Raw genomic sequence first — 26080 nt, 5'->3', positions numbered from 1 at the left:
TGAACTCCCTTCCCCAGATGAGCCCTGAGCAGTTTTGGCTTGTCTGGGAATTTGGTGAAGGAGTGGGACTCACCCCTTGTTCTACAGTATACTCTGCAAGAAAGATATAAACTACTCTTGCAAGCTGGCCATGGGTGGCATGGACTGTGTGGAGTGTATGTTCCTCTCCCTCTGCTCCCATAACAACAATAATAAAATCTAACTATAGTGTAAAACATTAAAAATTTATTTAAAATGCATGCTCTATGTAGCTCTGAACCACTATGAGTTAGATAACAATTTAGGCAGAAGACTCCCTAACTAACCCTTAGAATGGCCAGACCACCCTTTTCTCCCTTCACATCTTACTCATTTGTCTGCAGTGATGGGCTCCAAGGTCAAAAGACAGAGCTGTGTCAGGCAGGCCCTTCGCGGCTCCCAGAAGCAGAGGGAGATGAGGCAGTGGGAGGAGGACCGTGGGACTTGACCTGTGAGAGGCTGGCAGAAGTGGAGCTCCCTAAGCTAGAGACCTGGACTTTGACCAAATAACAGTTCCTTTGGCTTATTTATCTTTTTGAAATGAAAACAATTCCCACCTGACTTACAATGTAGTTACGAGGATCAAATATAAAAGTACTTTGTGAAATGAGAAACGGATAAACTGCTATCATAATTTACATTTATTCAATGAAAGAGCACCTATTTCATGGCATCCACCCTAGGCACTGGAGAAGCATGAAGAATAAGAAAGGGTCTTTATCTTCTAAGGAACTCAAAAGCGAGAGGGTATTTTTAGAATAATGGGTAGGATGGGATCTTCAGACAGTGGACCTTCGGACTTAGAAACTAGAATTAGCCTAAAGAAGCTATGGCGCAGAGTGACAGTAACAAATTTCAAGATGCCTTAACCCAGTAGGTGTGCCCCAAACTTTCTTTCCACTGTGTGCGTCACCAAGGTGAGGGCTGAAGCAGCTCAATGCTCCATGAGCGGGAGGAAGCTGTGGGATGATGGGGAGGGTCCCAACAAAGACTGGAGCCTCGTCAGCATCATCAGAAACCACAAGAAACCAGGTCAGTGTGTGGGGCCCGCTCCCTTAGCTCCAGGGCTCTGCTGTGAGCTCTGTGGCTTCCTGAGCAGACTGTACTGAAGAGTGGATCCTTGAAGCCAAAGGCCCCTTCGGCATGGAGCCCTCTGTCCAGAAAAGCTGGAACTGACTAGAGAAAACTGAGCTGTAGTCCTGAGAGTCAGCCAGGTGGGGAACCAGGCTGCATATGGGGCCATGTGAGGCTTGTGTGCAGCCTTTAGTGCTTTCTTGTTCTGCCCAAATCCAGATGGTGTGCCGGTCACCTCTCTCTCTGGCATCCAATGCAGAGTAGTGTTGAATAGCTCTGTTAATTCTCTAAGTGAGGGGATGAAGCATATGTCTAGAGGAGATAAAAGTCAAGAGCTAGTTAACGGGCGTGTAGGATCTAGAGGGTGTTGCAGAGTAGGAGGGGTTAAAAAATGGGTGCAGCCAACCATTTCCCTAACCCTGTGCTGGCCTCTTTCCTGCTATTTCCCTGCCAGAGCAGGAGAAATGCCCTCCAGTTGGAGACAGTAGGGTTTTCTGGGGGGCAAGGATCCCTCAGTCCCTCTGCTTGGAGGAGAAGGAATGTGGCCTGGCCTGCTCTGTTAGGATCAAGGAGGAGCTTTGGGGCTGGGCGGGGCAAGGGCAGGCTGAGGCGAGGGTTCCTACTGGCACTGTGCGCCCTGTTGCTGTACTGCAAAGTCCTGCTGCCCACCTTCAGGCCGTGCAGCCATGTTCTGGGTGCCCTGACCCAACGGAAGTCCATGGGGCACCCCAGACTGGCAGCCCTGCTCCTGCCTCTCCACCTGCTGCTCATTGGCGTCTCCACCTCCTCTGGGATTGGCTGTCCCTGTCTGCCCCACTGGACTACCTGCTGTCTGCTGGTCTCCCGCATGGTAAGGTGCCATTACCGGGTGGGGATATCTGCCTGGCACAGGCTGGAAAAGCTCTCCACTCTCCTGTCTGTCCTTTTCCACCTCCCCAAGTCCATGTGCTCTGGTGGCAGCCTCAGTGTGCCCTCTGCACAATCTCAAAGGGGTAGGAAGGTCTTAGTGGCCTGAGGGCCTGGGCAGGGTGGAGCTGGGAAGAAAAAAGCCACAGGGGATGGGCTGTTAGCTTCTGGGCCTCAGAATTAGGTGATTTGAGGCAAAGATCCCAAGAAGAGTGCTCCTTAGGAGAATCCCTCCTAATTATACTTCTCTCCTTTTTCTCTCTCCCTCCCCTGCCCCCCCCTTACTGGGCCCTGTGCCTTCAGGATGACAGTTTCACTGGTAAGTCTCATTCCCTGCCCTGCTCCTCTTCCCCACTCCCTTCCCCACCCCCCACCCCCATTGATTTTTAGAGAGAGTGGAAGGGAGGAGAGAGAGAGACAGAGACAGAGACAGAGACAGAGACATCTATGTGAGAGAGACATCTATGTGAGAGAGACACATGGATTGGTTGCCTCCTGCAGGTGCTCTGACCAGGGCTGGGGATTGAACCTACAACCCAAGTATGTGCCTTTGGTGCATAGGCCAACACCCTATCCACTGAACAACACCGGCCAGGGTCCCCACACCCCTTTTGTTCCAGATCCCCAGTGAGGCTTGCATTCTACTTTTTGGTTCACAGCCTGGGAAGTAGCATATAGCAAGGAAAAAGCACAGGGTTTATAGAACCAGGACAGTCTAGATTTGCATTACCATTCTGCCACATACTCCGACCCTCAATTTCTGCGGGGTCTATCAGAATAGTAGAAATGATTGTACAATGAAGACTGTTGCCCCTGAGCTGTGGGGAGGATTAAATGAGAGACCTGTAAATCTCCAGGCACACCCACCCCTTAACTGTCAGTAATAAAATGACGTTTATATTTTCTCACACATTATCTTACTTGATGTTGATAACAGCCTCCCTTTTTGAATGGCAAAGTTGAGGCTTAGAGGGGCCCATAACTTGCCCAAAGTCCCAGAGCCAGGATGAAAATGGCAGAGCTCAACCTCAAGTCCTTCTTGTCTGAGGCAGGAGAGATGTCCTTGGACCCTACCACTTGATTTTTTTTCCATCTTTTACAGAAAGATCTATCCATATTCCTTGCCATACCCTGCCACATACCTGGGGTGCTTGGCGCTGGTACTGCCCCTGCTGTTTGTGCCTGCACCTGGTGTCAACTCCTTCAGGTATGAGAAATAACCCTTGGGCCATTCTCAAAGGAGATGTGAATTGGGGCCATTTGGGGGTCAGGGAGGCTGAGGCAAGTGGGACTGATATTAGTGAGTTCATTTGTATCATTTTGGGATGTTTCTCTTTTCAGCTGGTACCAACTGTTGGAATTAAAATGTCAGTTCTAGAAATTTACTATTAATATCTTCTATTTGTAAAGTAAGATCCTTCTTATTTAACTCTGTATTTTTATTGCCTAGCTCAGTGCCTGATATATACTAAATGCCCATACTCTGCTTAAGAATGGGCAGTTTGTAATTTTTCACTGTTATAAATAATACTACAATGAACATCTTTTTTTAAAAATATGTTTTTATTGATTTCAGAGAGGAAGGGAGAGGGAGAGAGAGAGAGAAACATCAATGATGAAAGAGAATCATTGATTGGCTGCCTCCTGCACACCCCACACTGGGAATTGAGCCTGCAACCCACACATGTGCCCTGACCAGGAATCGAACCATTACCTCCTAGTTCATAGGTCAAATGCTCAATCGCTGAGCCACGCCAGACGGGCTACAATGAACATCTTTAAGATGTTCTCTTTTTCTCTACTTAAGAAATTAGTCATTTAAAAAATTTTATTTACTGATTTTAGAAAGAGAGGAAGAGAGAGAGAATGAAAGAGAGAGAAACATTGATTTGTGTTCTACTTATTTATGTATTCATTGGTTGCTTCTTGTATGTGTCTTAACTGGAGATCGAACCCGCAACCTTAGTGTATTGGTACAATGCTCTAACCAACTTAGCTTCCTGACCAGGTCAAGAAATTAATCCATTTTTTTATTGTAGCATAACTTTCAGGACTAAAGAGGCTTGATGTCATTACCCTCCCTCATCCAAAATGACTTACTCTCCAACACTGGGCCATCATCTCCAGGTAGGGAAGGGGCAGTAAAGGGCTAGATGTTAAATGTGCCCTTTCCTGTGCAGACCTTCAGCGGAGCTGGTTCCACCACCTGGTGCAGAAATTCAAAAAGTCTTACATGTTCCAGTTCTGTAGGAGACACAAGATGCCAGCATCTGCTCAGGTACTCTCCCTGCCGGTTCCAGCCCTGCCCTGTGCCCCTTTCCTTTCTGGCCTTTCGTTTTGTCCTCCAGCCCTGTGAGAGATGGAAAGTATGGGGATGAAGTAGACTATTCTTCTATTACACAGTTAGGGAAACTGAGGCCTAAATGTTGAGCAGCTTACCTGTAGTACCCCAGGTTCCAGAGGGAGAAATAGAAGCCAGAGATCCTGACTCCTGGCTTAAGGCCAACCTTGCTCTCTGCCTACAGAGGAAGCTGCTGAGTCGCTGTTGCCTGTCTGAGAAGGACCATCGCATCTCCGTCCCCTCCCCAGGCATCTCCCAAAATGGGCTGCGCTTCAAAAGGACCCAACCTTCAGATCCAGAGGCAGCGGAAGGTCTCCCGAGACAGGACTCACAAAGGCATAAAGGTAGACATGGGGTGTGACTGGAGACAGGCATCGTCAAGTAGTGGTGCCTTCGCTAAAGCCAAGAGACAAGGCCACCAAGTCCCCCTTCTCCCCAGGGCCTGAGTTCTCCTTTGACTTGCTGCCTGAGGCACGGGCTATTCGAGTGAGCATTCCCTCAGGCCCTGAGGTCAGCGTGCGTCTTTGTCACCAGTGGGCACTCGAGTGCGAAGAGCTGAGCAGTCCCTTTGATGTCCAGGTATGGAGTGTTATTTTCCTGTAAAAAATAAGATCACACAGTGCTAGAGCAAAAACAGCCTACCCCTTGTACATACAGGGAGCCTGAGGTCCAGGGAGGGGAGAAACTTCTCCAAAACCCACAAGTCCGAAGTGCCTAGCATTAAGATTTCTTTGGACTGGACAGAAAATGCAGGCGGCCTTGTCACATGGGAGGAGAGGAAAGGAAAGGGCATGCAGAGACCTGGTGCAACTGTGAATGAGTAGCAGAGAAATGAATATGGTATTTACCCCCATGAGCGGAGCCTCAGTGAGATTCAGATTGTATTAAGAAACCTTTTCAGTTCCTTCAAGCAGTTGTTTTCCCCGAGAAAATAACAAAGTGGTCACATCTGTCCTGGTTCCCTTCCATTTCCCTCCCTTTGTGGCCTTCCTCAGAAAATGAGATGACCCTCATTTTCCCAGCCCAGATCTTGACACACCACCTCAACCTCCAGTTGTCACTGAGGCCCTTGTGTACAGTTGGCACCATTTGCTGCACCATTGAGGCCCTCAGCCCTCGTTATTTATAAAGTGGTGATGACACCTCCCAAGATCACGGCAGTGCTAGCATTTCCTTGAGTTATTGCTTTAGCACCTCGTACCCTACATGGCATCCAGCGGGGCTCATTAAATGTATATCCCTTTCCCTGTCTCCTCCCTCCCCCGACTCCATATACAGGGTGGCACAAAAGTAGGTTTACAGTAGTGAATATGTGAAACACAGAGTTTATTCTTTTTTAAAAATATATATTTTATTAATTTTTTACAGAGAGGAAGGGAGAGGCATAGAGAGTTAGAAACATCGATGAGAGAGAAGCATCAATTAGCTGCCTCCTGCACACTCCCAACAGGGGATGTGCCCACAACCAAGGTACATGCCCTTGACCAGGATCGAACCTGGGACCCTTCAGTCCCCAGGCCGATGCTCTATCCAGTGAGCCAAACCGGCTAGGGCGAGTTTATCCTTGTATTATTATTTATTAATTACTAGAGGCCCAGTGCATGATTAAATCATGCACGTGTAGGGCCCCCTACACACTTTCGCTTTCGATCGTGGGGGAGCTGGGTGCCTGTCCGCTGGTGCACCAGGCCTTTCAGAAGCCTCCGCCTTGCTGGAGGCTTCTGAAAGGCCTGGTGCCGGAGCGGACAGGCACCCAGTTCCCCTGCTTTTGATGGTCAGCGGTGGGATGTGAGCTCGCTGCCCCAGAGGCCCCTTCTGTGCTGCAGCTCAGCGTCCCGCTGGCCTAATCAGCCACCCCGGCCACCCCTAGTCCCACCCCCCCACGCCTCCTGGCCAATCGTGGGCATAGCGAAGGTACGGTCAATTTGCATATTTGTCTATTATTAGGTAGGATTATATTACTAGAGGCCCATTGCACGAAGAGATTCGTGCAATAGGCCTTCCTTCCCCTGGCTGTCAGCACTGGTTTTCCTCTGGCACCCAGAACCCAGGCCTTCCCTCTGGACGCTGCCTTCAGTCTTTGCTCCAGGCGGAGCGCCGCTCCTGTAGCTCCCTCTGCCCCCTTCCCTCCGCCCCCGGCCCTCCCCCTCATAGCTTGTGTCCCGCTCCGCCAGCCACTCCATGCCTGCATGCATGCTGCCCAGTGGCCCAGAGTGGCTGGGGGGGTGGGGCCGCCGCCATCTTTGTTGGGTTAATTTTCATACTCACTCCTGATTGGCTGGTGGGCATAGCAAAGTGACAGTCAATTTGCATGTTTCTCTTTTAGTAGTGTAGATTTCCCATACAAATATCTATAAACCTACTTTTACCCCGCCCTATATTTAGACACCTAGAGAAAATGGTCAGAGTACAGAACAGAGACCCCTTGGGAGGAAATTTGTCGATGAAAAAAATTTGCCGAAACCGGTTTGGCTCAGTGGATAGAGCGTCGGCCTGCGGACTGAAAGGTCCCAGGTTCGATTCCGGTCAAGGGCATGTACATTGGTTGCTGGCACATCCCCGGTAGGAGGTGTGCAGGAGGCAGCTGGTTGATGTTTCTCTCTCATCGATGTTTCTAGCTCTCTGTTCCTCTCCCTTCCTCTCTGTAAAAAAATCAATAAAATATATATTTTTTAAAAATTAAGTTTCACGTAAGAGAAAAAATAAGGTCCCAGCTTCTTCCTACCCTCGGCCAGGGTGCCTGTATTCTTTCTCAGGCATCTTTCTCTCCCTTTACTGCTTCGTCCACAGAAAACTGTGTCTAGGGGCCACACTGTAGACCTGCCTTATGAATTCCTTCTGCCCTGTCTGTGCATAGAGGTGAGTAGAGAAAAAAGTGGGAGTTGTCCATGGCCCCACTCCTAGGTCCCCTGATAATGCAGTTGGTCAAACATATCTCCAGTAAGTCGGGTTTTAAAAGGACTGGGTGTTAACAAGGTGCTTAGGAAGTCAGGTGTCAGCTTGACTGTGAGCCACACACTGGATCAGAGATGGAAGTGTCCTGCTGAACATGAGATTCTTGGGGATGATTCCAACCTCAGCTCCACCCAAACCCAGCTTTCCTTGGTCCAGACCTGGATTCAGCCCACGGAGGCGGAAAGGCAGCTCCCTTCACTGTGTGTGCTGATCAGTCACGGTGGGGGCACGTGGCCATTGCAAGGTTCCATATGGCCTCAAAAGTCTTGTCCCCACTACCCCTTCATGGCAGTCCTCCTCTCCATAATTCTGAAGTGCCTAACATTAAGACTTCTTTGGATTAGACAGCCAAGGCAGGGGCCTTGTCATCCAGGAGGAAACTAAAGGGAGGCTGCAGGCAGAGACTTGGAGCACTGAGCATCTGCCAGGGTGGACAACCACTGGGCGTTTGGGCGACCCAGACTGAGAGACCCATACAGGGCACTAGGCACCTTGGGAACCACGGAGAGTGGGGGAGTAGACAGAGATGTGGACATCACAATCTGCCTCTTTCTGGGGATAGGTTCTCCTCTCCAGGGGCAAGAGGACTCAGCCCCTCATTAGCTGATCTCAATCCCATACTCCGGAGTTCCTCCCCCAGTGTCAGGCACCACTTACCCTTGCCTACACCCTACACTGCTCCCCCTCCTCAATGCCCTGCCAGCTCAGGCAGCTTGCAGTAGGGCAAGAGCAAGGGCAAGCCAGAATGAGTCTCAGGTCTGACCTTCTCTTCTTGTCCCCCCAGGCATCCTACCTGCAAGAGGATACAGTGAGGCGCAAAAAATGTCCCTTCCAGAGCTGGCCTGAAGCCTGTGAGTGCTACTCAAATGCATTCTTGTGCACGCACAGCCTCTCTCTGTCTCTCTTTCATGCATACACGCACACACTTCCCAACTGTGTTGGAGGAAGCCCCTAGACGGCATGGGCATTTTCCCTGGAGTCAGTGGGAGAAAAGGGTACTATGTCCACTGCTCAGCCGGCCAATAAATCAGAGTGTAGCAGGCACTGTGGGAGGTTGAACTAGGCACACAGGAGTTGGTGTGTTGAGGATGGACCAGAAGAGCTGGGCTCACTCACATCCCAGCTCTGCCACTTATTCTTTCCTGAGACTCAGTTTCCTCATCTGTAAAATAATTATACTTGCCCTGTCTTACTTTTCAACTGTTTATGAGGCTTGACTTCACTATGATAAGTGAAAGTGGTTGGTGACATCTAAGGTGCTGCCCACACTTTGTTGTCTCCAAGCGGAAGGGACAGGATGCTCAAACATAACAAATGGACAGCACAAAGCAGCCTACAGTCCAGGGCAGGGTTACACATAAGGACTAGCCTGTGGAACATGAACTCCGGAAAGGGAGCAGCCAGTGAAGGCTGTCATCAGCCAGAGAAGGTCTCTCAGAGGCGGTGACACCTGAGCTGCGCTCAGTAAACAGAGCGGGATTTAGAAAGGAGAGAAGAGAGGGAAGGCATTCCTGATTTTGAGAGGAACCTTAGCAAAAATAAAAAGATTTCAAGTTTGGGGAGTAGCAAAGAGCTAGCCAGAATGGAGGTGCAAGAAGGAGTAAATAGAAAAGGTAATAACAAGGGGCTGGAAAAGGCTCGTCCACCTTGGTAGATGCTCAGTGCTTGTCTTTGGGGCTCCTAGACAGACCAGGAACTGTGCTGAATACCTTTACAAACATCATCTCCTGACGCCCTGACGAGGCCAAAGCAGGGTTCAAGCCTCCCTGGCCTCACTCTCTGCCCTGCTGTCTGCCCAGATGGCTCGGACTTTTGGAAGTCAGTGAACTTCACTGACTACAGCCAGCACAGTCAGATGGTCATGGCCCCAACACTCCGCTGCCCAGTGAAGCTGGAAGCCTCCCTCTGCCAGAGGCAGGGCGGGAACACCCTCTGCGAAGACCTCCCCAATGCCACAGCTCGGGAGTCAGAGGGGGTGAGACAGGCCTCCCCAGGACCTGGATGGGCAGGGCGGGGACCCAGGGCCCTGATCCCGGACTAACCCCCTTCTCCCACCACAGTGGTATGTTTTGGAGAAGGTGGACTTGCACCCCCAGTTCTGTTTCAAGGTACAAACGTGAGCGAGAGGGGATGGGTAGGGGTATGGATGGTGCCTGGCACTTTCTGACCTGCCATTCTTGTATTTCTTAGTTCTCTTGTGGAAACAGCAGCCACATTGAATGTCCCCATCAGACTGGTGAGCCGATAAGTAGAACCCCTCCCACCATTTCACCCTCACCCAAATGTGGCCAAGCCAAACTCTAGCCCTGTCTTGATTTCTCTGTTAACTAGCCCAGCTCCTCCTATCACTTCCTGCCAACAGGGTTTCTCATATGACACCCTTTCCCCCACTCCCCAGCAGCCCCATCCTGGAACGTGAGCATGGGCACCCAGGCCCAGCAGCTGATCCTTCACTTCTCCACAAGGATGCATGCCACCTTCAGTGCTGCCTGGAGCCACCCAGACTTGGGGCAGGACAGCCTGCTGCCCCCTGTGTACAGCATCAGCCAGGTATGGCCTCGCCAGGCCTTGACCCCCACCAGGTCCTGTTGCTCAGAGCACAGCAGGTGGCGGCAAGCAAATTCCTGACTTACATCATCTGATTATTTATTTACTTGAACAGGCTTTGTTCAGGTGGTTCCTTCTACCAGTCAGCGGGGTTTCCATGGGGCAGTTTCTAATCCTTTCAGTTTCTGAATTTACAGGGATAAACAGAGGCAAAGGGCTGGCCTTCTCACATCCAGCTATCCTCTGGCCCACTTCAAACTGCTGCCCCATGTTATACTGATGCCCTCTCGAACTCCGCTGTCCTCTACCACTGTGCTCCTGCCTTCCTCTACCAGGCACCTGGCAGGAGTCGTCTCTCACTATCTTGGGAGACAGAGGCCCTGGAAGACTGTAAACTACTGACAGACTTGACTCTATTATGTGAACTAAGATCAGTTTGACTAGTAGACTTTCTTCTGTGTATCTGATATAAAAACCATAATCAAATATATCTTTAAAACCACAGCCCCAAGCTGACTAAGCATGAGTAGCTCTTCCAAGTTCTTTCTTAAATACTCACTTGGCAGCTATTTGTTTTGTATTCTCTGAGGGTTCCCAAGCAGGCAGGTGGTAGCAAATGCTCAAGATTTAAGATCAAGCCCTGATCAAGTTGTAAGGCAAAGTCATGTGGGAAAACCTAACACTGAGAACTAAATCCATGGACTCATTTGTTTCTGTGAGCTGGGAAAAGACCGCCTTCACTAAGTTCAGCCCCCTGTGTACAGCATCAGCCAGGTTTGGCCTCGCCAGGCCTTGGCCCCCACCAGGTCCTGTTGCTCAGAGCACAGCAGGTGGAGGCTAGCAGATTCCTGACTTACATCATCTATGATTTGAGAGCCCCTGCATCAGCACTTGCTCACAGCTGACTGGATAGTGAGATCTAGGACAGGGTTGGGTAGGGGAGTCAGTGAGGAGGGTATTCCCAAAGTATGGAGATTCTGATCAGCTCCCTACCCGGCACCCAGAACATAGGGCAGAGCCACATCCTGCCTGTAGACAGATGGCAATCAATTCTGTCCAATTCAGCATATTTGTATTGAGTGCCTATTCTGTGCCTAGCCTGTCTTAGGCCCTGGAAGATACAAGAAAAGTATATAACAGAGTCTCTGCCCTAGGAGTCCAAGGTGTAATAATAGCTACTACTACTAAATGAATTCACACTGCACTGTGTATTATAAAGAATGTCCCCATGCATATTTCCATGTGATGCTCAATAACCCAGTAAACCAAGGATTATTAGCCTTCACAGACAAATGAAAAAACCGAGGCTCAGGGATCCATGTACCAACCAAATGTGTGGTTCCACACAGCTAGGAACCAGCTAGGAACCGCAAAGGCAATAGTTAATTAAGCCTGAGTTTGTTAAGCTGTGGTCTTCTGACCCCACAACTTACATTTTTCCAATGGATAAGCTACCCCTTCAGGTATGCCGGACAGGAGTAGGGCAGCATATTGTTAGCCTCCCTGTTTTGTGAACTGCTAGAGGACAGAGAACATCTGCGCCTGCCTTCTTTCCTCAGGGCTTGGCACAGAGTTGGCACCCACAGTATGTCTGTTGACGAGTACCTGATTGACCGATTAATGTATATCTGTGCAGCAGTTCTGATCTGGGAATGATCAGTGGGATCTTGGAATGAAGCCAGGGGAGGCTTTTTGTCAGAGGTGGCACTTGGCCTTAAGCCTTGGGAGGATTGGGAGGAGGAGGTGGGGGTGGGGTGGGGGAGGAACAGCATGGGCAAAGGCTCAGAGCCAGATTTGTTTCCGTGCAAACAGTCATTTTGTTCTTTATTCCAACAGACTCAGGGTTCAAGTCCAGTGACACTAGAGCTCATCATTCCCTTCCTGAGGCCAGGGGCCTGTGTTCTGGTAAGGAACCCTGCCCTCCCTCTACACACACTCCTCTGGCATCTACTCCACAGGTGGCAGACGGGGCAAATCCAGTCCACAAAAATGTTTGGTTTGGACAACATGGTGTTTGAAATTGGAATTTGTTACCACCATTTAAATATTGGGAGACATCATATTTTAAAAAGCTGATTTCTGGCTTCTCTTGGGGAAAAAAAAAATCAGAAAACCTATTTCTCTGTGTCCACATTCAGGCCTGGTGACAACAGGCTAGAGCTCAGTGGTGTCTGATTACGTCCACCAGGGCCTGTGCCCTCCAGGTCCCCATGGACACCCTGGCCAACTTTGAGTTTACTCTTTGAGTTTGCCACTCTTGACCTGTTCTGTGCTGGATGAATTCCGTATCCAGGGGGCCGCCCTTTCACCATCTCCATGCTTCATTTAACTTCTCCTGGAGGAGGCACTGTACCCTGGCTCACAGGGTCGGGGGGGCTCTGTGCCCTCAGGTGTGGAGGTCAGATGTCCAGTTTGCCTGGAAGCACCTCTTGTGTCCAGATGGTGAGTTCTTTGGCGGAGGGAGGAGAGTGTGGGGGGTTGGGGGGGTGTGAGAGAAAGGTTGGGCACTGAGGAGCCCAGCGTGGCCTCACCTTGCTTGACTCAGTCTCTAATAGACACCTGGGACTATTGATCCTGGCACTGCTGGCCCTCACCACTCTACTGGGAGTTGTTTTAGTTCTCATCCTCCGGCGCCCATTGTCAGGTAAGCTCACTTGGGCATAATTTGGGGATTTAGACCTGCCCAGCTCCTAGGCTAGCTGTCCCCTGCCTAAGCTCCCTTCCCCAAGAGCCATGCACCTGCGGAAACACCCAGCTGTCTGCTACCCAAGGGGGTGTGCCTCAGGCCCCCTCGTGGGCAGGAATGGTTAAGGCAGGGCAAAGGTCCCTCTGTACCGGTGGTTCAATGTACCAAGTCTCTGGGTTACTGGCAAGTGGAGTGGAAATCCAGTCTGTGCTGCACCTGCCAATTCTGGCACCCTGGCCCTCACCCTTTCCAGGGTGCTTTTATCTAAATAGCCCCCAAAGCACCCTATTGACTAGAGTTGCCTTGGGTACCCACCCTCAGCGCAGATAAGGAACTGGGGGTGCACGCTATGATGTAGCCCTGAGGCCAAGGAAGATAGAGCCGAGCTGTCCCTTAACCCCTACCCTGATCATCTGTTGCTCCTGCCCTAGGCCCCGGCCAACCGCATCCCGTGCTGCTTCTGCACGTGGCGGACTCAGAGGCGCAGCGGCGCCTGGTGGGAGCGCTGGCTGAACTGCTGCGGGCCACGTTGGGCGGCGGGCGCGACGTGATCGTGGACCTGTGGGAGGGGACACGCGTGGCGCGTGTGGGCCCGCTGCCGTGGCTGTGGGCGGCGCGGGCGCAGGTGGTGCGGGAGCGGGGCACCGTGCTGCTGCTGTGGAGCAGCGCGGGTTCCAGCCCTGCCTGCGGCCCGGACACCCGCACCGCGCCCCTGCGCGCCCTGCTCCGCGCCGCCCCGCGCCCGCTCCTGCTGCTCGCTTACTTCAGTCGCCTCTGCGCCAAGGGCGACATCCCCCCGCCACTGCGCGCCCTGCCGCGCTACCGCCTGCTCCGCGACCTGCCTCGCCTGCTGCGGGCGCTGGACGCCAGCCCTGCCGCCCAGGCCAGGGGCTGGGGCCGCCTGGGTGCTCGGTCGTGCCTGCGGAATCGCCTGGAACTGTGTCGCCGGCTGGAACGCGAGGCAGCCCAACTTGCCCACCGAGGCTGAGTAGAGCTCCCCAGCAATCCAGATGTCCTGGCCACCGGCGTAGGGGCACTGGCTGGCACCCAGAAAGCGGCTTCTACCCTGGAATTCTCAGGGTGCCTCCCGAGGACTACTCCCCAAAGCCTTATTCCCTGCCTTCCAGCCCAGGAGCAGAGCACCGGCCTCATCCTAGCCCTTGCACACTTTCCTCAGGCTTCCTCCTGAAGCTTCCCTGCCTCTCAGGACCCCCAGGGAGAGAGTCTCTCTTCCTTGGGGGTTCCTCTGACTCTAGTCCTGATGTGGGAGGGGGACATTCCCACTTCCTCTCTCCAAAATTCCAGAGAGCAGTCTGCACATGCTCCAGTGAAGGCTGGAGAGGTTGAGGCAGGGGTGGGGGAGGCAGGAGCTATGGCCTTTCTGAAGGGGGTTGACTCTAGAGAAGTAGGAGAAACCCCCTTGGGGGTCAGGGATCCTTCTTTCCCACACCCAGGCCTTACTCAGGTGGAAAGGGAGGGAGGACTGGACCCAGGGAAAAAGGCTTTGGCCCTGGGTGGCCAGGGCAAAGGTGGGGCAGTGGACACCAAGATGGAGAAAGATGAATAAAGGCAAACATGATGGATAAACCAAGAAACACAATGTGCTTCTCTAGTGTGCCCGGGATGCTCGGTTAGGGGAAGGGTCAGCACCACCCTGCCTGGGGGTTGAAATCCATCAGTTGTGGCCCAAATCCTCCATGTCCACGCCCACACCCCCATCCATCATGCAGTGTCACTGGAAAAGCAAAGGAGGACCTGGAAATCTTGATCCTCACTATAATTCTTTAATGAGAAAAGAGGAAAAAGCAGTTCAAAAAAGTGGTGTGTGTCCATCAGCACACAGCCAGCCCAGGGCAAAAGCACAAATGAGACCCCTGTTTGTCTGGCCCCAGATCCTGGGTTCTTTTGCCCACCACTATCACGCTTGAGCTGGGAAGTGCTGAAAAGCCCACTTTCTGGTGCCCCTTGTCCCTGCCATTAGAGCTCCCAGCCTACAAAGGGTCACTGAGGCCCAGCGAGTCTGTGTGAAGAGACCCTGAGTGCCAGCAAGAGGGGATCCAGTGGGCACCAAGATCCCAGAATTGTGTGGGAAGCAAAAATGCCCTAGGATCGCCCAGGCCCTGGGGTGCACTCACAGCCCTCCTTAGGGACTCCTGGGGTGAGTAAGAGCTTCCTTACTAAGTCAAGAGGCCAGTCTGCTACGCCCTCTCCAGGGGCCCTCCCAGCCAGATGTCAGCAGGGGAGGAGAAGAGAGAGGAAGGGAGGAGGAAAAGGAGGGGAAGAGGAGGCCACCACCCCAATCCAAGGCTGCTGGCTCCCAGGCCTAGTGGGAGGGACAAGGTGGGGCGGGAACAGCTAGCTGCCTGCCAGGAGCCAAAAAACGAAAGCACTTCGGCTGAGACTAAGACTCAAGTCAGGACTCCGAGGAGACAGAGTGTGCCAGCTCGCCAGCTCTGGGACCTTGGAGGCTGGGGGGAGATTCTGGCCCCTTCTGCCCACCCACTGGGGACTGAGTGGGAGCAGAGGTGAGGTGTCTGCCCCCCCCCTTGGGGGGGGCAGGAAAGGGCCTAGGGCCTGGGTGCCACCTGGCACCTGGAAGATGCCTGTGCCTTGGTTCCTGCTGTCCTTGGCATTGGGCCCAAGCCCCGTGGTCCTCTCTCTGGAGAGGCTTATGGAGCCTCAGGATGCTGCTCGCTGCTCTCCGGTGAGTCTGGGGCCCTGGGAGGGTTGGGGAAGGCTCAGGGTTCAGACTGAGGCCCATCAAGGCCCTAGCCTGGCTCCTGTCACTGCCGCCACCACCAGAACTGCCCTAGCTGGTCTGTCTGGTACTGATGGAGTAAGAGGAGAATGGGGAAGGGGCCAGAGCTGGGTCTGTCTTCTGCTGGGAGAGGCTTGGAATAGGGAGCCCAAGAAAGAGGTCGGTAGGGATCTCAGGCAGGGAAAGAGGATTAGATTTAAGATCATAAATCCTGACTCTCCTTTACCTCCTTCCCAGGGCCTCTCCTGCCACCTGTGGGGTGAGTAGCCCTACTTTTAGAGGGAAAAGAACTTTCTAGGTTGGTGGAAGGGAGGGGAGTTGTCCCAGTCCCATGCCCTCACGGCCCACCCTCAGCCCCTGAAGAGCCCAAGCTCCTTGGCCCTCTGGGGGTGTCAGTTGCAACCAAATTCTGGGTATAGAACAGCTCAGCTCCCACCCTGCCCTTCACACACAGGTGGTGACGTGCTCTGCCTGCCTGGGGCTGTCGAGCCTGCCCCAGGACCCGTGCTGGTGCCCACACGCCTGCAGACAGAGCTGGTGCTGAGGTGTCATACGGAGACTGACTGTAACCTCTGTGTGCGTGTGGCCGTCCACTTGGCTGTGCGTGGTGAGCATGTCATCCATGTGCACATGTGAATGTATGTGGGATGGGCATGAGGACCAGGCAGTCTGTTGGGCAGCACTGGACATCCTCAGTGTTCTTCTGGAGGTCCCTGGCCAAAGGACCCCAGGCTGGTCTGGTCTCCCCATCCTCCCACACCCCCAGGCCTCAGGCCTGGCCCCTGCTTTCCCGCATGCACTTTCTGGAAGAAAGCCAAAACCAAAGCCAGCCCAGAGCAGGAGGCCTGACCTGAGCCTTGTTCTTGGGGCCTTCCAGGCCACTGGGAAGAGTTTGAAGATGAGGAACAATTTGGAAGAGCAGCTGACTCAGAGCTTGAAGAGCCTAAGAATGGTGAGGAACACCCTGCTGGCCCAACTGCCCTTGGCCAGGGCCTTGCCTGCGGCCCCTGGGGCTGACCAACTCTCGCCCTGTTGCTCACAGCCTCTCTCCAGGCCCAAGTCGTGCTCTCCTTCCAGGCCTACCCTACTGCCCGCTGTGTCCTGCTGGAGGTGCAAGTGCCCGCTGCCCTCGTGCAGCCTGGTCAGTCTGTGGTATGCAAAATAATAATAATAATAATAACCACCTTCTCAATATGAAATCTACAAAGTGCTTCCACATGCATTATCTCTTTAAGTCCTGACTCTGATCAGGGTTGTGGGCAAATCCTTTCAGCCCTTTATACCCATTTTCCTGTCTGCAAAGTGGGGATAAGAAAAGTCCTACTTCATATGGATGCTGTGAGAATTAAGTGAGGTGACAATGTCATGAACTAGGTATTATTATTACCCTAATTTTCCAGGGAAAGTCTGTGGGCTGGATCCACTGCTCTGGACTTCCTGCCACACCATGTCTGCCCCGTGTGTACCCCAAGGTGCAGGGTGTTGGGGCTACTCCTGGAGGGGTCTCTCCACTTGGGCCAAATCACTCAAACCCTTTGACGTCCCCTCCTGCCCCCAGGCCCCAGGCAATATCCTCTGATCTGGAAAATTGTTGAGTGGGTGAACATCTGCTGGCCCACCTCACGGGGCAATCGTGAGGACCAATGAGGCACTGGGTGTGAGAACCAATTCTATGGGGAGGGGTGTCCAGTCACCTTAGTTTTGGCCATGTGATCCAGAACAACTGGAGTTGGGGCAGGGACTCTAGTAGCTAGAGCCCTTATCCCTGCCCTGCTGACACCCCTATTGAGGGTGTGTACTTTAGAATTGGGAGCCCTTTAAAGAAACTTCAGTGGCAGAATTTCAGGTCATACAGTACGAATATAGTCATTGGTTGGGGAAAGACGGGAGGGAGTGGTCCACACAGAGGATCCCACATCCCTGGCATGGATTCTGAGCCCTATACCACCAGCCTTCTGCCACCCCTCTCCTCACAGGGCTCTGTAATATTTGACTGCTTCGAGGCTGCGTTAGGGGCTGAGGTGCGAATCTGGTCCTACACTCAGCCCAGGTACCAGAAGGAACTCAGTTTCATACAGCAGCTGCCTGGTAAGTGGCTACAGAGCCTCAGGGCACCCAAATCCTAGCCTCCCTAATCTTTCACCCCTTTGGCCACTCCCCTCAGGCTTTCATCCCCTTCCTAGTCCTGTCTACTCCCAGGCAGTGGTGTGAGCTCACATCCTCCCAGTCAGTTCCTCGTGCCTCCTCTCCCCAAGTGACATACATGGCTTTCCCATCCCTGGGGAAAGTGCTTTGGGCACTGCATAGATGTGGGTGGTATCTAGGGGACAGGGAGCCCTTTCCAGAGCTCCTCATGAGTCGGGTTGTCCCCCCTTCTTTCCTTGGTCCCCAGCCCCACCGGAGGCTTTTCTGTGATCTCTCCCCAGACTGCAGGGGGCTCGAAGTCCAGGACAGCATCCAGAGCTGCTGGGGTAGGGGATAGGGCCATTGTGGCTGGGAGGAGGGAGGGCCAGGTTCTAGAGTGTGAGAAACCCTTGGAGTTGGCTTCAGGTCTGGGCTGCCACATTTCAGAAACATGCAGAGCTCATTCATTCATTCATTCATTCATCACATATGAACTACAACAGCTCCTATTTTGTGCCAGCCACTGGGAACATAAAGGTGAATCTCTCACTCTCTGTAAAAAAAATATTTATTAATATCAGGGACATCTAGAAGCTCAAAGCATTGCCAAGATTATGGTGCACCCTCCCCAATATATCAAATAAAAATATTAAACCATAAAATGAGGGCTAAGTAAGTCAGGGTTCTGGTGGTTTTTTCCCTGCACTATTTAGATTTTTTTGTTTTGTATTTTCTTTTTTAAAAATATGTTTTTATTAATTTTAGAGAGAGAGGAAGGGAGAAGGATAGAAAGATAGAAACATTGATGAGAAACATTGATTGGCTGCCTCCTGCATGCCCCCTATTGGGAATCAAGCCCACAACCCTGGCATGGGCTAGGAGATGAGTTCAGCGTGGTCACAACAGCCAAATTGGATAAGGCCTTGCAAGCCTTTGTAAGGACTAGGTTTTTCCTCTGGGAGTAATGGGGGGGGGGGCGGGGGGAGCGCATCAGAGGGTACTGAGCACAGGAGAATGATTTATTTGACAGTGGTTACAGGATCCTTCTGGCTGTGGAGGGAGAAGCAAGGAAAGGGTGATTTCAAGAGCACATACTGGGGCCTACATGAGCTCAGTCCCCAGCTGCCTGGTCTGAGATGGGGACATTGGCTCTGTCCTCCAGGAGCCTCCCAGTCTAGAGGATTTGAAGGGAACTCCAAAGGGTCAGTTGGTGGGTATGGCTCAGGCTTGGGTGTGCAGAAGAGGTAAAGGAAGTTTCTCTTTGGCTCCCCCCACAGCCCTGCCCTGGCTCAACGTGTCTGCAGATGGTGAGGATGTGCACCTGGTGCTGGATGTCTCTGAGGAACAGCAATTTGGCCTCTCCCTGTACTGGAACCAGGTCCAGGGCCCTACAAAACCCTGGTGGCACAGAAACCTGGTGAGACCTCCCCCTCCCAGCTCCATTCTCACTCTAGGCTGATGCCCATGCAAAGGATGCCAGGGAGCCCGGGAAGAGGACACAGCAACTGACACCCAAAGCAAGGAACATTAGTGGGGAAATGCTGCATGCCTGTCTCCTCGGCTGTGCCTTCAGCCTTCCCCTCTTCCTTATCTCCTTATCTTCTCCAACTCCGCCCCCCCCCTTTGTTTATCCCACAGACTGGGCCGCAGACCATTACCTTGAACCACACAGACCTGGTTCCCTGTCTCTGTATTCAGGTAGGAGCAGAGCCTAGCTGGATGCCAGGGGAGTTGGTGAGAGGGTGGCTCTAACTGTCTTGGTCTCACTATCCTCCACCCTCCCCTTTGAGGTCAAAACTATGACTCCCTAGGGTGACTGGCCCTCCCTTGACCTTAGCTGTCCTATGCCTTCTGCTTGTTGCATGCCTCAAATGCTCTACCTGATACTCTACCCACCGGACTCGCACTTATGCTTCATGACCCATTCAGATGTCACTTCCTCCTTGAAGTCTTCCTCTACTCCTCCACTTTCCTCTTGTGCTCCCCGGAGGGTAGAGCATGTGCTGTGAACTCAGACTGGCTTGAATCCTGACTCTTACCATTAGCTAGCTGTGTGACCTTGGGCAAGTCACTTCACCTCTCTGAGCCTGTTTCCTATCTGTGAAACGGGAAGAATAATAGTCCCAGCTTCATAGGGCTGTTATAAGGAAGTATGCCACATGTAGGCTTATATTTGCTGGTTCTTTCCTCTCCCTCTGATTGCACATTTAATTGGTCATCAGATTCCATCTATTTGACCTCTGACATTAATGCTTTTCATTCTCTTTCCCTCTCCTTTCCATTTTAGCCCAGTTTGGGCTTCTATCATATCTCCTCTAGACTGTTTCAATAACTTCCTATGCCACCTCCTTTCCTGGAACTCCCGAGCATTCTGAGCCCCATATTCTGACCCTCAACTGAACCTTTTCTCTGGTCTTTCCCACGATTCCCCTTGATGGAAATTTTGTTCCCTCCAGATGGAGCTACTTATCAAGCTATATCCACCTCTGTGTTTTTGCTCAGGTGGTTCCCACTACCTGAAATGCCCCCACTTCTTTTCCATACAACCAAATTCTTCCAGCTCACATGTCACCTCTTTCCCCCAATCTCCTGGCCTATCTACACATCTCCTTGTACTTCTGTCCTTCCTTGTCCACTTCCTTTTTTATTTGGGCACCTGCCTCATTTCTTCTTGCATACAACAGATGCTCAATAACTGAGTGATCAATCTATTAATTTATATACATTTTTATCCTTACTTCAACCATGAACTTGTCTTTTCTTTGAAGGCAAAGAAATAATAGCTAATTTAAATTTAGTAACTCCCCAGAGCCTTGCACAATGCCTGACACGAGCAGGGGCATTTAATTAATTGCTGAATAAATTGATATGTTATCTCTAGTGCTTAGCACTAGGCTAAGCACATAATAGGTGCATTTTTAAAGTCTATCAAAAGAATAAATGAATGTATCTTTAACACCTAGGATAGTAAGTGCCTGGCACATAGTAGGTTCTCACAAAGTGATTGTGGATTTAATTACTGAATGTCCCTAGTGCCTACCACAGTGCTAAGACACATAGTAGTAGTCATTACAAGTTTGTTAAAGGCACTGCCCGCTAGCTCAGTTGGTTAGAGTGTCGTCCCAATAGGCCAAGGTTGTGAGTTCAATTCCCCAGTCAGGGCACATACAAGAATCAACCAGTAAATGCACAAATAAGTGGAATAGGAAATCTCTCTCTCTCTCTCTCTCTCTCTCTCTCTCTCTCTCTCTCTCTCTCTCTCTCTGTCTTTCTTCCCCCAGCCCTCTTCTCTCTCTCAAATTGATTTTTTTAAAAAAGTTTGTTAAAGATGTTGCCAGATCTTGACATAGGGTTTGCTGAAAAAATAAATGTGTAGCTCTCTAGGGCCTTGCAAAGGATGACCAGGCAAGTGTTTGTGAAAAATCAGCCAAATGAATGTGTCCCCAGCGCCTAGCAGCGGGCCTGCATGTGTCCCTGGGGGGTTGGTTGGGGTGACCTACAGTGGAGCCTATTTCCTCTCCAGGTGTGGCCTCTGGAACCTGACTCTGTTAGAACGAGCATCTGCCCATTTAAGAATGGTGAGAGGACTCGCAGGGGCCAGGGTGGGATCCGTGCAGACTGACGCGTGCGGGGCGCACAGTGACCACGCCCTCTCCCTGCAGATACCCGCGCACACCGAAACCTCTGGCGGGCTGCCCGGCTGCAGCTGCTGCCCCCACGGGGCTGGCGGCTGGTCGCGCCATGCTCGCTGGCCGCCGAGGCCACACTGTGCTGGCAGGCACCGGGCAGGGGCTCCTGCCAGCCGCTGGTCCCACCGCTGTCCCGGGAAAACGTCACTGTGAACGTAAGTAAGCGAGGCGGGGGAGGAAGGCAAGCCCAGGGGGCCACCTTTTGTCACCCCCACCCATTCCTTTCGTTCCACAGGAAGCCCTGGAGTTCCCTTTGCTGAAAGGCCACCCCAACCTCTGTGTCCAGGTAAGAAGGGGGCGCCAGAGCGCTGTGTTGGGAGCAGAGCCTTCCTCCCACCCGCAGGGACCCCCAGACAAGACAATGTGTTCTGGACCCACTTTATCCTTGGGTTCTTGGAGCAAAGTGGTTATGGGATTCCTCTTCAGGAGTCCCACTATTTACCTTAGCAGTGCCAGGGACCCTGAGCCAGTCATTTCATCTCTCTGAAGGTCAGTCTCATCTGTTTAATGGGGATAACAGTAATTACTTTATAGAGTGGTTATGAAGATTAAATAAGAGAAACGCTTCACACTGGGGACTGGCACAGACTAAATACTCAACAAATGTGAGCTGCTTTTGTTATTGCTGTCATTATCCTATGTCCCTACCTGTATAATGGGTTGTTCTACAACTTCACAGGGTTATTATTAACACATTTATTCCAGATTTATTGAGCATCTACTGTGTGCCAGGCACTGTTTTAGGCACTTGGGATAGATGTCAGTGAATAAAATCAATAAATGTTTTCATCCTTAGAGAGCTTATGTTCTAGTGGAGGAAGGTAGACAATAGATACAATAAGTAAATTATTATAGTAAGTTATAATTGTTAATATAAAGCTCTGGCCAGGTGGCTCAATTGGTTGGAGCATCCTCCTGTGCACCAAAAGGTTGCGGGTTCGATTCCTGATCAGGGCACATACCTAGGCTTTGGGTTCGATCTCTGGTCAGGGACATTTGGGAGGCAACCCATCAATGTTTCTCTCTCTCAAAAAAAAATTTTTTTTTTTAAATAAAAACATCCTCTGGTAAGATTTTTTAAATTGTATATAAATACTATGGGGAAATGTGGGGCAGGATAGTGAGGATTGAGGTTGCAATTTCAAGTGGGATGGTTAGGTGAGGCCTCTTTGAGAAGGTAGTTAGATGGGAATGTATAAAGTGTCTTGTCAGATGTGAAAAGAGCTAATTTAGGGTCCCAAGGCCTGTTAGCCCAGATGATCTCACAAGGCTGAAGCTGAGAAAGATGGAGTGACTCCTAATCACCCAGATCTGCCTAAGGTCAGGCCCAAAGTGCTCTGAACCCCCAACCCAACAGGCCTCCCCTTGCCTACCCCTTCTCTTCTCAGATCTTTCTGGCCTTGGCTCTTGCCTTTCTTCCTTTTTATTTTTAATCCTCACCAAGGATACTCTTTCCATTGAATTTTTAGAGAGAGTGGAATGGAGGGAGGAGGGGGAGAAAGAGAGAGAGAAATATTGATGTGAAAGAGACACATAGATTGGCCGCCTCCTTCAAGCACCCCAACCAGGTTGGGGATCAAACCCGCAACTGAGGCATGTGCCTTTGACCAGAATCGAACCCATGACCCTTTGGTCCTGGGGCCGACGCTCTAACCACTGAGAAAACCAGCCAGGGCACTCTTGCCTTTCTTTATGCCCCTAATCCTGGCCTCTTCCAAGCAGGTGAGCAGTTGGGAGAAGCTGCAGCTGCAAGAGTGCTTGTGGTCTGGTGAGTGGGGCCTGCAGGAGGCTGGGACAGGGCCATTGCAATAGGGGTGAACCCTGGAAGTGCCAGCTCCTAGGGGTGAAGGTCAGGTATGAGGAGGGCACATGGCAGCCCCCAGCAAGGTTGGGTCTCAAGAGTGGACTCTCATCCCTTTCAGACTCTCTGGGGCCCCCCAAGGATGATATGCTGCTGGTGGAGACACGAGGCCCCCAGGACAACAGATCAATCTGTGCCTTGGAACCCAGTGGTTGCACCCCACTGCTCAGCGGGGCCTCTACGGTGAGGGATGGGGGACCCTTCTCCATGTACCTCTCCAGTTTCATCTCAAAACTAGCCTCAAATTTTCCCTCTATTCAATTTCCCCTCCTCTGAGCCAGGCTCTGTGCTGGTCTCTGGGAACATGGGAGTGATTCAGACCTGGGCCTTGTTCTCAGTAATCTCTCAGAAATCTTCCAACTTCTAGTGCCATCCCCTCACTCTGCCGAGCTGCATGCAGCCTGGTGGTCTCCTAGGTGCAGTGCCCCTAGGTGACAGCCTCCTACCTCTTGGCTTGGCAGAGGGCAGCACGCCTTGGAGAGCAGTTACTACAAGACCTGCAGTCTGGACAGTGTCTGCAGGTGAGTAGGTGGTAGGCGAGCCCTGCCCCAACATCCAAGGGCAACGCCCCTAACACTCTACCTTTGGCCTCTTCCACTCCTTCCTGTGCCTGAGGGCACCAGGGAAACTCACTCTTCCCAGGCAGAGGCCTCCTCACTGTCCTTCTAGCACCCATTCACCATCTATTTGTGCTTTTTTGTTTCCAGTCCTGGGGAAGCTAAGAGTTGAAGGAGCCTAGTTCCTGTCCCCAAGTTATTCACTGCTGGCTAAAAACCTATAAACAGATAACAACATTCACATGTGCTAAGCGCTTGGTTTCCAGGGAGAACTCAAGGAAGGGTCTCTTCACGTGGGCCAGATCTGCCATGAAGGCACAGTCCAGGCAATAGGCACAGCATAAGCAAAGGCAGAGTAGCTTGCGAGAACCTGCTATGTGTGTGGGGAAATATGCATAATTGAGGCTGGAGATTTGGAGATCAGGCTAGCTAGAATTTGGTGAGTGCTGAGCCATAAGCTGAGGGCTCAGGGCTTGGTTTTGTGTCTTACAGCTGTGGGATAGTGACCTGGGAGCGCTATGGGCCTGCCCCATGGACAAGTGTGAGTATTACAAGACTGGCCCTTCCTTCTTCACAGCTCTCTGGGAGCTGAAATGTTGACAGGAACCACTCATGCAGGCAACATATGCAATGTCCTTCCCTGGCGCAGATAAATCAAAGAGTCATTCTTCACCCATTCAGAAACCACGATGAGAGCTTGCAGGCCACCCCCGCATCACCAAGATACAATACATGCCCCCACCCCAGTCATAGAAGGCTAGAAAGGCATTAGCCCCAAATCATTTGGTCGGTGTGAGCTGTTGAAGCACTCTCTATAAAGTAAGTGTCCAGAGCCATGAATGCATATAACAGGGACCTGACTGCGATGGGGTAAGGAGTTCAGGGGAAAGGTTCGAGCTGAATTCTGAAGGCTGATCTAGGTGAAGGAGTTAGAGATGCATTTTTGTGAAGACTGGGGGGGGTGCTTTTTTTGAGGAACACCACAGCGGTCAGTGTGGCTGGAATGTCTTGGGAGGCAGATCCCTATCATGAGCTGAGGATGCATGGGCCATAGAGGGCCTTGGGAGCCAAAGTAAGGAGTTTGGAATTTACCTTAAGAGTAGCAGGAGCTTTCTGAAAGACTATAATCAGATTTGTATTTTTAAAAGATCTCTGGGTATGCCACGTGATGAATGAATTGGAGACAAAAAAGAGGTCAGGAATATTAGAAGGCTGTTGCAGTCACCGGAGAGAGTGAAGTCAAGGGCCCAGCCATCCTAGGCTTAAGGGACAAATAATAATAACCTTTGAGGACTTACTATGGCCTGGCTTTGCAAGTGCTTTATAGGTATTAACATATGTAGTTCTCACAACAACCCTATCAGTAGGTACTATTGTTATCCCAGTTTTACAGAAGTGAAAAACGGAAACAGAAAGTGAAGTCACTTATCCAAGGTCACCCAAGTAGATGGGTCTATATCCATACACTGGCTCTGACACCAAGTGCTGTGGACTTTGGTCAAGTCACTTCATTTCTCCTTCATGAAGTGGGGTGAAAGTGTAAGGTCCCTAACTAGCCCATCTCCTCCCCTTGGTCTCCCAGATATCCACCAGCGCTGGGCCCTGGTGTGGCTGGCCTGCCTACTCTTTGCTGCTGTGCTTTTCCTTCTCCTCCTTCTCAAAAAGGACCACGTGAAAGGTGAGTCATTTCCGGCTCCCCATTCCCCAGAGGCAGGACTGGATGGGGCCTGGGAGTTCAAAGACAGGAAGCAGCATCTGAGTTCACCCTTTGCCTTCGCCCCTCTCCCCTAACAGGGTGGCTGAGGCTCCTGAAGGAGGATGTCTACTCGGGGGGTGAGTGTGAGCAAGCGCCCGGCAGGGGGGCCGCCCCCAGCGGGCCGGCCCTCAGGCCATCTCACATCTTCCTTCCCCCTCTGTTTTCTCCCGCAGCGGCCGCCAGGGGCCGCGCGGCTCTGCTCCTGTACTCAGCCGACGACGCGGGCTTCGAGCGCCTCGTTGGCACCCTGGCATCGGCGCTGTGCCAGCTGCCGCTGCGCGTGGTCGTGGACCTGTGGAGCCGACGTGAACTGAGCGCGCAGGGGTCCTTGGCCTGGTTCCACGCACAGCGGCTCCAGATCCTTCAGGAGGGCGGCATGGTTATCTTGCTCTTCTCGCCCGGGGCCGTGGCGCTGTGCCAGGAGTGGCTGCAGGACGGAACGTCGGCGCCCGGGGCGCACCGCCCGCACGACGCCTTTGCTGCCTCGCTCAGTTGTGTGTTGCCCGACTTTTTGCAGGGCCGGGCGCCCGGCCGCTACATCGGGGCCTACTTCGACAGCCTGCTCCACCCGGATGCCGTGCCCGCCCTGTTCCGCGCCGTGCCGGTCCTCGCCCTGCCCTCCCAGCTGCCGGATTTCCTGCGGACTCTGCAGGGGCCCGGCGCCGCCCGCCCCGGATGGCTCTGGAACAGGGCGGAGCAAGTGTCTCGAGCCCTTCAGCCCGCTCTGGACAGCTGCCTCCTGCCCCCGGGGACCCAAGAGACCGGACTCGAGATGGGACCTGAGGCAGGGGACAGGACTTGAATAAAG

The 26080-nt window shown here is 52.1% G+C and overlaps 2 protein-coding genes across 6 annotated transcripts; both read left to right on the top strand.

Moving 5' to 3' along the window:
• The first annotated feature begins 1696 nt into the window (after positions 1-1696).
• On the top strand, positions 1697-13648 carry IL17RE (interleukin 17 receptor E). 2 transcript variants are annotated; one of them, XM_079794999.1, is made up of 16 exons: positions 1697-1942; positions 2302-2317; positions 3101-3205; positions 4179-4276; positions 4524-4683; positions 4779-4918; positions 7130-7198; positions 8079-8145; positions 9094-9269; positions 9355-9402; positions 9485-9530; positions 9696-9844; positions 11678-11746; positions 12232-12283; positions 12387-12485; positions 12959-13648. In XM_079794999.1, the coding sequence occupies exons 1-16, from the start codon at positions 1811-1813 to the stop codon at positions 13513-13515; spliced, it is 1983 nt and encodes a 660-aa protein (XP_079651125.1). In that variant the 5' UTR covers positions 1697-1810; the 3' UTR covers positions 13516-13648. The 2 variants fall into 2 exon arrangements, with proteins under 2 accessions (XP_079651125.1, XP_079651124.1); XM_079794998.1 differs by having other exon boundaries at positions 9693-9844.
• Positions 13649-13890: 242 nt separating this feature from the next.
• IL17RC (interleukin 17 receptor C) lies at positions 13891-26074 on the top strand (the record flags this gene model as incomplete). Of its 4 annotated transcripts, XM_079794994.1 has the most annotated exons (19): positions 13891-15231; positions 15523-15544; positions 15740-15892; positions 16163-16237; positions 16328-16437; positions 17262-17373; positions 17712-17756; positions 18687-18826; positions 19048-19107; positions 20933-20987; positions 21072-21253; positions 21334-21384; positions 22821-22866; positions 23021-23142; positions 23421-23480; positions 24009-24057; positions 25099-25194; positions 25311-25349; positions 25446-26074. In XM_079794994.1, the coding sequence occupies exons 1-19, from the start codon at positions 15127-15129 to the stop codon at positions 26072-26074; spliced, it is 2151 nt and encodes a 716-aa protein (XP_079651120.1). In that variant the 5' UTR covers positions 13891-15126. The 4 variants fall into 4 exon arrangements, with proteins under 4 accessions (XP_079651120.1, XP_079651122.1, XP_079651121.1 ...); XM_079794996.1 differs by lacking the exon at positions 17712-17756; XM_079794995.1 differs by lacking the exon at positions 25311-25349.
• Between the last annotated feature and the right edge of the window lie 6 nt (positions 26075-26080).

Source organism: Cnephaeus nilssonii, assembly GCF_951640355.1.
Source record: "Cnephaeus nilssonii genome assembly, chromosome: 17".
Classification (NCBI taxonomy): domain Eukaryota; kingdom Metazoa; phylum Chordata; class Mammalia; order Chiroptera; family Vespertilionidae; genus Cnephaeus; species Cnephaeus nilssonii.
The sequence above is the reverse complement of the archived record's forward strand: the minus strand, read 5'-3'. Positions and strand labels throughout refer to the sequence as shown.